This window comes from Monodon monoceros, unplaced genomic scaffold (genome assembly GCF_005190385.1).
Source record: "Monodon monoceros isolate NGI ecotype Baffin Bay Population unplaced genomic scaffold, NGI_Narwhal_1 Super_Scaffold_22, whole genome shotgun sequence".
NCBI classification, from domain to species: Eukaryota; Metazoa; Chordata; class Mammalia; order Artiodactyla; family Monodontidae; genus Monodon; species Monodon monoceros.
In genome coordinates, this window is record NW_021703779.1 from 9,646,587 (window position 1) to 9,656,668 (window position 10,082).

General features: G+C 67.0%; 1 protein-coding gene across 3 annotated transcripts; it reads right to left on the minus strand.

Annotated features, from left to right (window-relative positions):
- Nucleotides 1–546: 546 nt before the first annotated feature.
- AKAP17A (A-kinase anchoring protein 17A) lies at nt 547–9,796 on the minus strand. Of its 3 annotated transcripts, none has more exons than XM_029240822.1 (6): nt 9,616–9,796; nt 7,242–8,019; nt 6,513–6,661; nt 3,481–3,721; nt 1,527–2,476; nt 547–1,252 (listed from the first exon to the last, which is right to left on the minus strand). In XM_029240822.1, exons 2-6 carry the CDS (start codon nt 8,001–8,003, stop codon nt 1,240–1,242), a joined length of 2,115 nt encoding a protein of 704 aa, XP_029096655.1. In that variant the 5' UTR covers nt 8,004–8,019; nt 9,616–9,796; the 3' UTR covers nt 547–1,239. The 3 variants fall into 3 exon arrangements, with proteins under 3 accessions (XP_029096655.1, XP_029096654.1, XP_029096656.1); XM_029240821.1 differs by having other exon boundaries at nt 547–1,282; XM_029240823.1 differs by lacking the exon at nt 547–1,252 and having other exon boundaries at nt 1,523–2,476.
- Between the last annotated feature and the right edge of the window lie 286 nt (nt 9,797–10,082).

Consider the following 10,082-nt stretch of genomic DNA (forward strand, 5'->3'; position numbering starts at 1 on the left):
CATCTGAGCACGTCCTGCACCCACCCACACCTCGACTGGTGACAGACCAGACCAATGCCAGCGCAGAGAAGGAAAGTGCAAGTCTACTGTGCCGACCTGAGATTTTGACGACGATGTGACTAGGGTGGAAAAAGCATATAACTGCCCTCCACGTGCTGAGAACATCTGGGTCTGACTTAAAACACAGACAGACGGAGGGATCACTTGCAGCTCGGGGTCCCAGCAGGGGCACTGACACCTACCTGCTACCTCAACTCAAGGTGAGGAGGGAACCACTTCTTTAAGTCTTTTTTTTTTTTTTAATGGCACTGTAGCTTTAAAAAGACTGCTTCTGTGAACTTGCTACACTTTTATGTTCCCGGTAAACAAATCGAATGAGTCTCAGGACCCGTGTTCTCCTCCAGGGGGTTATTTTACAAAAGTCACAGCATGTGAAATGAATCTTTAGAAACCAGCGATTTCAGATATGTCAAATTACGCTCAGGTCAGTGAGGTAGCCCAAAGAACTTAAAAACGAGAACACACATTAAGTATGGGAAACATTAGTTCATTGGAAAAGGATTTTATTTCACCATAAAAATGCAAACTGGAATAAACACCATCTCTCCTAAGGCGGACGATAACAGCTATTTTTAAGTATTTCTGAGCTTCACTCAGAGAAGCCAACGATTATAAAATTTAACATGTTTGCAGCATTAAATCTGAAACGTTCCAAGTAAAAATAATTTAGCAAAACGGTTTCTTAAAAAAACCACACAGGCTAACCTTGACTAGGAACCAAAACTAACTTTAATCAACCTTTTTTTTTTTACGCTGAATTACTTGAATTTGTAGAAAAGTGAGCGTCTGGGACCCTGCGTACCACCTCCGCACCTGCCCACACCTAAAAAGATGGCACGTCTGAGTTTCCGCGTTGCAGAACGTACAGCTTCCCCGCCGATGACTTAAATGCACCAGAGCCATTTTCCTTTGGCATCCCACCCAAACTTTGTTCCCAGTCCGTTAAACTTACAAAAGAGGGAAGAAACCAAAAAACAAAAAAACACCCGCAGGGCGAGGCTTCCTCTTTTCCATGCCCCATGGGGCGGTGGCCGCCACACCGGACAGTCCATCCCCGTGACGCGACAGGCAGCTCCCGTGAAGTGAGTGTGAGAGGCGTCTCCGAGCAGGTGCAGGGATTCGGCGCTGCCAGCCTATGTACCCAGGGTGGAGCGGTCTGCAATTCTCACGGCTGGCGGCCTACGTGTTCCTCCTGATTCAGAGAGGACTGCTGACGTTAAAGCTATTGGATCAACAGTTTTAAGGGAAACGAAAGCTCGTGACCGGGGACGATGCCTCTGAACTAGACCCACGGCCACGAGGGAGAGGAGGCTGGAGGCGGTGCCTTCCTCACCAGGGAGCTCCCTGGGTGTGCTGGGGGGGGGGGGGGGGGGGGGGGGGGGGGGCAGCGAGCAGCAGCAGGACGTGCGCCCCCCCTCCCCCGTCCTGGTCCTCCGGGACGGCTGCCTGGGCCCTCCGTGCATTACCTGTTCCAGGTGCTGCGGTGCCGGCTGGGGGAGCCCGAGCGCGACCTCTCGCTGCGTCGGTGGCGGCTGCGCTTCCTGCCCGAGCTGCCCCTGCGGTCCCGGTCCCGGCTCCTCTCCCGCCGGCCATGCCGGTCTCTGCTGTGGGACCTCCGCGACCGCTCGTGCTCGTGCTCGTGCTCGTGCTCGCGCTCGCGCTCGGGGCTGGCGCTGCGCCGGCGGGGGCTCCCGTCCTGGTGCGAGCGCTTCCTGTGCGACCGCCGCTCCTTGGGCAGCCTCGCGTCCTCCCGGCTGCCCGCCCGCCGCGGCCGGCTGCGCTCCCTCTTGGGCCCGTCGTCGCTGCCCCGGTCCCCGCTGGCCCGGCCGCGGCCCCCGCTGGGCTCACGGTTGCACTTGTCTTGCTCGGAGCGCGCGTCCTTCCTGGGCGCGCTCTGTTCGCAGGCGGCGGGCACGGCCTTGGGCTGCTGGTTGTTGTCGGGGATGCAGGCGAGAACGCCGGGGCACCTCTTCTCGGAGGGGCCGTCGTCGGGGGCGACCCGGCGAGGATCCTGCCCCTCCTTGCTCGGGGCCTCATCCGCGGCGCCGCCGTTCATGTTCTGGGCGGGGCCGGTGGCCGGCGGCCGGGCCGGGTCCTCGCGCTGGGCGCCGGGCGTGGGCGGGGCGGCGCCCGCGCAGCCGGCCGACACGGTGTGCAGGATGTCCAGCACCGGCTGCAGCAGGTGCGCGTGCGCGGCGCCCAGGCCCGCGGGCGCGCGGGCGCCGTCCGCCTTCTTGCTGAGCAGGATGCTGAGCAGACGCTCGCGCAGCTCGCGCTCCCGGCGCTGCAGGCCCAGCGCGCGCTCCTTCTCCTCCTCCACTCGCCGCAGCTCCGCCTCCTGCAGCCGCCGGCGCTCCTCCTGCTGCTGCAGCCGCAGCGTCTCCTCCCGCTGCTCCTGCTGCCGCAGCTTCACGGCCTGCGGGACAGAGGGGGCCGCGCCTGAGCTGGGCTCTGAACCCGCACGGACGCTCCGCGGCGCGCGGCTCTGCAGACGCCGGCCTGGGGGACCCGGCGGGCGGGCGGGCGGGCGGGCGGGCGGCCGGCTGGAGCCCGGCCCGCCGCACCTGCCCGCGCCCGGGTGTCCTGCCCAGCCGGCGGAGGAAAGCCCTGACAAAGCTCCTCGCCGCAGCCCCGGGGCGGGCCTTCTGCGCCTGCTGTCGGTGCGAAGGTCGCCGGCCACGGGGAACTGAGATTACGGCGCGGAGGCGCGGGGCCGGGCCTGCTCAGGGTCTTCAATATTCACCATGAAACAAGAACACGCTGCCACAGGTCTCAGCGCGCCCGCCACGCTCCTTCCCGCGGACTGATCACAACTGTAACCAGACAACAGGTTAGGGTCGCCCCGCGCCTGACTCCGCGGCCCGCCTGAGCACCAGGCGCGCCCAGCAAGGTCCGTCCACGCCCCCGGCCCGGCTCGCGGCAGTTACCAGCCTGGCCTCCAGGAGAAGCAGGTGCGGGAACCGGGAGGGCCGTCCGCACAGCGCAGCTGAGACCTGTCAGCTCTGCAGCTGCGGACCGAGGGGGCGCGGCCCGGCTCCAGGCGCCTGGCTTCCCGGGGCCACGGCGAGGACCGCGCATCTTCTGGCCTCCGCCCCGACCCCCGGCAGGCCCCGGCCCAGGGCGGCTGACCTTACGGGGCCTGAGCAGCGCGGCCCCAGTGAGCCCCGGGGGTGGGCGGGCGGCCCTCGGCGGGCTCTGCCCACCCCCACTTCCCGCCACCTAACCCCCCCCCCCCCCCCCCCGTCAGGCCGGCCCTTGCGAGGCCTGGACGTGGGGACGCCGACCCACAGCTCCGCGGGCTCCCTCAGCACAGGGCGCGGATCTGGAGCAACGACCCGGGGACGCCAGAAGCGTCGTCCCGCGCAACGAGCCCCACCCGCGGGCCGGGGCGCCGCGTCCCGCAGGCGCGGCAGGTGGTACCTTGGCGCGGCTCAGCAGCTCGGCGATGAGCCGGATGGACTGCAGGTTGCGCTGCGCCAGCAGCAGCTTGCGCTCCTCCAGCCGGATCTTCTCCTGCAGCTTCCGCTGCTCCTCCGCCTGCAGCCTCTCCAGCTTCCGCTGGCCGCGCCGCAGCTCGCGCTCCCGCTGCCTCTGCGCGCGCCTGCGCAGCTTCTCCTCCCGCCGCCTCTCGCGCTCCTGCTCCTCCAGCTCCTTCTGCTTCCTGCGCGAGCGAGACACGGGCTCCGTGAGGCCGCGGGCCGCATGCGCGAGGGCGCGCCATCCACAGGGCACCGGGGTGGCGGCCGCAGGGCTCGGCATCGCGGCGCTTCCTCCCCGGAGAAACGTCAGTCGCATCCGGGGACCCCGAGGAGCGCGGCGCTCAGGGGCTGCGAGTTTCCGGCGTCATCCGCGGGAGAGTCTCGCTGAGTGCGACCCCAGCCCGGAATCGTGAAGAAAGGGATGGATGGCCAGGGAGGACGCAGCGGCCGCTGAGTTTTGAACAAGAGGCACCCGGCTGGCGGAGGGGCGACGATGGACGGACGGGGAAAGGGCTGCGGCGCGGAGCGACGAGGCCCCTCCGCTGGCCGCACGCACCCTGAGCTCAGAGCCAGCGTGCTGGACCGTCCCCGTCCCCAGCCCCAGCCCCAGCCCCAGCGGCAGCGGAGACACCCGGCCCGGGCTTTCACACCCCGGGAACCCGCGGGCCCTGAGCGGGAGGGCATCGGCAACGTACACAGCCGCAGGAAGGTTCCGGAAGCAGCGAGCTAAGGCCAAGACCAAACACGAGAGACTGTACCGCATGGCCTTTCATAGGAAGTGGTAGAAACGACAAAGGAACGGGGACGCAAACCCGACCCGGTCTGCCCTGGGGTGTACCCCGATCAAGGGGTCCCGAGAGGACGCACTGCCTGGGGAAACCCTGCGAGATCACTGCGTACACACTCCCTGGAGACAGCGACTGTTCCATAAACACCCCCGCACCACACCCACCAGCCTAGACCCTAACAACATCCTTCCTCGTTCGGAAATGAGGTTGCCACCGAAAGCAGGATGGCTCCAGACCCCCAGGGAAGGTCTGAAGACCAACGGATGTGTCCACCCGGCACACCCGCATCTCCTGCGAGCTTCTGTTCGCTGAGTTGCCAGTGGGGCCGGCACAGCAGAGAGGCGAGGTCGCTGCGGTTAGGACCAGACACAGAGGAGACCCCTGAGGCCAGAAGGCGGACTGTCTGCAGAAGAGCCGACATCCCTGCCAGGGCGCCAGGCCCGGAGGAGGCGGCGGGAGAACCCAAGCTCATCCGGACGCGGAGGAGGGGGGCGGGCTGGGCACCGAGGCCGGGCTAACGCAGGGAAGCAGGACAGCTCGAGGGTGCCGGCGTCCAGGAGGCCACACACACCTGAAGGCCTCCCGCAGCAGGTGTCCGTCAAAAGCTGCGGGTCCTAGCTGCCTCACGGGCCTCAAGTGACCACAGCTCTCAACTGTGGAGCTCATGGCCCCCGACGTGCCACGACCAGGAACGCGACCGCTACGGGCCGGTTGCGCTCTGTTCCTATGAACACCGAAGGACCCAGAGACGCGCGCCCGTGATGCGGCACAGACGCCGAGGCTCCGCCCCACAGCCCTGGCCACCACTGCTCACCCTGGGCTCCTCCCGGGCCCACCGCTCGTGCCAGGCCAGCCCTGCCACGCTCCGTGGCCACAGCCGAGGCGCCGCCCTGGGGCTGCGAGGCCGGGTCCTCACCAGGACGTGTCCTGCTCTGTGTCCTCCAAGGCCACTCTCAGTCCCGTTTCCCCACCTGCTTTTCCTGCCATAAGGTCAAGCAAACTGCCTTTAACGAGACCTCAGAGCTAGCTGCTTTAGGAACGCCGTGGGGAACTTCTACACCCCCCAGCTCGGGGGCTTGTGGTCACGGCCCACCTCGAAGAGGGAGGACAAGGCCCGTTTGGGACAAGGGCGGGTGGGTGGTCCGCACGCCACTCGCGCTTCCCGGTTCACTGCAGGATCCCAACCGTCCCCGCCAAGGGCCGCCTCCTGAGGGCAGCCACGCAGCGAGCACGGCCTACACTCCCCGGACGCCCGTTCCTCTCTCTGCACCGACGGCCTCACTCCGGGGCTCCTGGCCCCCGACCAACGGCCACGCCGTCGCCCGCAGCCCAGGCATCCCCGCCTCCCCGCGGCAGCCACGTGGGGCTGAGCAGCGAACAGCGCACGGTCTGGACGCACTACCCTGGAACCGGGTTCCGGTTCCGGTGCAGACAAAGGAACCACTACCCGCCGAGACATCTCCGCATCCGTGTTAGTGCTGTCGGTGAAGGAGGGAAAACGACACAGGAACCCGACAGCCGGGGCAAGAGGTAAGTCACTTCAGCCAACAGATAACCAGACTGGTGGACGATGAACTGCCCAGATCACGCACACCTGAGACTGAACAACACTGCAAAACACACGACACCTTGACTGTAACACACACACAGATGCGCACGCGCGCGCACACACACGCACGCACACGCACACACGCTGGAAAGAAACACCAAGCGCACAGCAGCCGTGATGGACCAAGAAGAATCTTTCCTTGTTTTCTAAAATCCAGGTAGTATCGTTGGTCGGGTTGCTTTTAGAACTCACAAAGCAAAAGATAAAAGGGGGAAAGGTCGTCCCCCGAGTTTGCCGTTAGACGCGTGAACCTCAGTTACTTTACAGACCTCCTAAATGAGGCGTTGTTGCTAAAACCCGCCAACGTCATCAGTTCTCTACTTCACTTAAAAGCAGCTTCAGCCTGAACGCAAAAACCTGCAAAACAGCCAAGACTCCCTGCCTGTGTCAGCAGGACCCGCGCATGGCACTCAGGGAGGCTCGGAGGCGGAAGGCCCGTCCAGGGCACTGGGCAGGGCCTCGCGGGTAGGGGGCTTGGCCCCACCGCCGCCGCCCGCGCCCGCGCCCGCACATGCGCACACGGGTGCGCGCACTGGGCCCAGGCGGGAGCCCCGAGGCGGCCCGGGCCGCACGCACCTCTCCTCGGCCCTCTGCCTCTCCTCCGCCTCCTTCTCCCGGCGCTTCTGCTCCTCCCGCTGCTGCTCCAGCTCCTGAAGCTTCTGCCGCTCGAGCTGCCGTTTCTTGATGGAGGCGTCGCTCAAGTGTTTGGTCGAATCGAAAGAAACCTTCAGAGGGAGAACGGGGCAGGTTGGGGCGGGTCGGGCGACAGCCCCGCCCGCGCGAGGCCGGCTCCCCCAGACTCAGCGCAGGGAAGGGGCTCCCGGGACGCCCTCCCCTGCGTGGCCGCGGGCCCCGAGCCTCACGGTCAGCGCTCAGGACCCGACTCCTCCCGAGAGGGGAAGGGGACCACGAACCACAGGGACAGCGCCGGGAGCACGAGCGTACCCGGAGGCCCGATGCCCTGCCCCGGTACCGGCGGGAAACGCGCCCCTCTCCCCTCCTGCCACAGGGCCCCGGGGCCCCGAGGCCGGCTGCCGCGCCTCCCCCGCCCAGGCGACACGGAGCACAGTGCGCGACCGTAAAAGAACCGTCGCCTCGTTTCAAGGGACGTTTGGGGGCCCGGCTGGAGCTCGTCCCAGAGCGCGCCCGACCGTCTCCCTCGCGCCCCCTGAAGACGCAGGCTCTGTGAGAGAAGCTCGGGGGCCGCCCGCTCCCCTGCCCGCGGCTGCCGTCCTGCAGGACGCGGCCTGCCGCTGGGACCTTCTCCACGGGGCCCGGCCCGCGCTGCAGGGGCCCCTCCCTCACCTTGATGTTGCAGGCCACGGCCTTGCCGTCCTCGCCCTTGTACATGAGCTTCATGCCGCGCAGGGCGCTCATGGCCTGGATGAAGCCCGCGTACTCGCGGTACTGCACGTAGGCCTCGAAGTTCAGGTGGCCCCCAAAGCTGAAAGTGTGGAAGTTGCGGCCCGTCATCTCCTCGCGGTAGGGGTCCAGCATGGGGATGTCCACGTTGCGGATCTCCCCGAAGCGCTCAAACACCCGGACCAGCACCTCCTCGCTGGGCTTCTCGGAGCCCGACTCCTTCAGGGCGAACCACTTGCAGGGCAGCCCCTCCAGGTGGATGGTGTCGGGCCGCTCGCCGGGCAGCGTCTCGTTCATGTCCTTGGCGTCCCGGAAGAAGGAGTCCCAGTCGTGGCGGGTGGGGAAGTCGATCTTGAACTCGGCGGCGCGCACCTTGAGGATGTCGGAGAAGCCGCTGAGCTTGATGGTCTTGCCGTCCAGGCAGGCCAGGAAGGCCCTGACTAGGCTCTTGTTCTCCACCTCGCCCTCGAAGCGGATGAAGTCCATGGTGCTCTTGGAGATGCGCAGCGCGGAGAACTGGTGGTCGCGCACCATGCCCTTCAGGCGCTCCATCACCTCCCAGTTGGAGATGGACTTGCCCGGCTGCTTCAGCTGCGGGAGCGCCACACTGATGGTCATTTTCGTGATGGGCTTCAGGTACAGGCCGTAGGGAGGGCACAGCTCCACCGCCTCGGACGTGTCGTGCACGATGGTAGCCGCAGCCATAGCCGGGACCTCGGGCCTGAAAAACACGCGTGCGCGACGGGTCAGGGCCGGGCACCGGGCCGAGGTGTCCCAGGCTGGCCGGTGCCGCGGGTCCGGAGCAGGGAGGCAAGTCTGCTCGCTCTCTGTACGTCAGGCACACGGGCCTCTACAGAGGGAAAGGCCCTCGGCCCGAGACGTTGGCGCTTTTAATGAGATTACACTAAAGCAGGGGAGAAAACGGGCCGACAAAACGTTTAGGCACAGTTGGCAGCCAGACTCCTCCAGCAGCGCTGACCTGCCCCCAGTACCCAGAGGCAGCTCTCCCGGGGCCAGGGCAGCGGGAGCCCAGCTCGGCGGGGTTGGTCCCTGCCCTCAGCGAACACGGGGCGGGCCGGCTCCACCTGCCACCTCCACCAGAGGGTGCACACACCTCACGGGGGAGGGAAGGGACGGCCCAGGACAGGCATCTGGGAGGGTCTGTGGAGGAGGTGGCCCTGTGTTTCCACGGAAGAAACAGGAAGGAAGTTTCAGGCTGAAAAAAACAGCCAAGGGCCATCGACTTCAATTTCCCCACTGTGAGCAGAGGCACCCTCTCTGTTCCCAGATAAAGCATAAAAAGTGACCTTTCGGAAACCGGGGGAGGGGAGGGAGCCCCTCCTACCCTCCTCCCCCAGCTCTTCCCACCTGCTGGGAGACGTGCCTGCTTCCAGAAAGCCTGACCCACGGACACCAAGCCCTAGAGGTGGCGGCCTCAGCCGGTCTGCCCGCCCACCCGCTAGCTCTCGGAGCTCCCGCCCCAGATCTAGGAGGAACCCCAGGGGTGCCGGCGTCCCAGCTGGAAGAAAGCCACGTGGCAGGGTCAGGGGCACCGCACAGGGGCTCTGGCCTGGCTTGAGACCTGTGACTACCCGCTCCACAGGACCCCAAAGGCCGCAGGGAGGGCCCGAACCAGAGCCCCGGACACCCTCCCCCCTCCCCCGCCTGTCTGCCGGGAGCCCTGGTACTCCCAGCTTCCCTGTTGCCTGGCTTCTCCTGCATCCTGGGCGCGACCCCCAGCCCCTTCACTGCCCTGATACCCGCAGCTGACCCTACGCGGTGCCCAGTACCTCCAGCGCCTCTAACTGTCCCCCCCCGCCCCTCAGTTCCCGCCTTCCCTGTCCCGGGCCGCTGCCTGTTGTCCCGGTAACCCCCGCCAACCCCATTAACCTCGGAACCCCCAGCTCCCGGCCCCGCCTCCTTCCCTCTCTGGCACCGGCCCTGCCCTCACCCCCCGCACCGCCCCCACCCCCGGTACCAGTGGCCTCCTGAGAACCCCCGTCTCCCCGGACGCCTTTGGCTCTTCTCCAAGCCCCCAGTGTCCTCGGCCCCAAGATCCCCGCAGACCTCGGCCCCTGCTACCTCGTCACCCCAGGTCCCCCTCCCCCGGCTCCTCACAGACCTAGGCCCTCGATTCCCAGACTCCAGGTCCCCAGGCCTACGACCCCCGCCCCCAGGCCGCCCGCAGACTCCCGACCTCTGGGTCCTCCGCCCCTGAGCCCCGCAGAGCCCGGCCCTCTGATACCACGGCCACTGGGTCCCCGCTCCCAGACCCCCGCCCGGCTCGCGGGCGGAGGCGGCTGCGGGCGGCGCTCACCGGAGCGGGGTTCCGCCTGCGTCCCAGGCCGCCGCCGCCCTGGCCCCAGCTCTCCGCGGGCCCCCGACGACCCTGGCAGGCGCGGCCTCCCCGCCCGGCGTCGCGACCGTCCACCGGAGGCAACCCCAACGCGACCCGCCGCCGCCACCGCCGCCGCCGCCGCCCGCCCCTGTGACGCATATCCGCTTCCGGCGCCGGGGCCCGCGGAAGCGGCCGCGCGGCGGCTCCCTGTTTCTCCTCCAGGCCCTGGTCCCGCCCTCAGAGGCGGGACTTCTGGAGACGACGGGGTGGTGCAGGCCGGGGCCTCCCCCCCCCCCCCCGCTTTCCCCCCCCCCCCGGGCGCGCCCCCCCCCCCCCCCCCCCCCCCCCCCAGGCCACTACCTGTGTTCAGGTCCAGGCGGAGGCCACACCTGGGGCAGGAGTGTGAGGCCACCTGCCTTAGGACGGGGACCAGGTGTTTGGGCCTA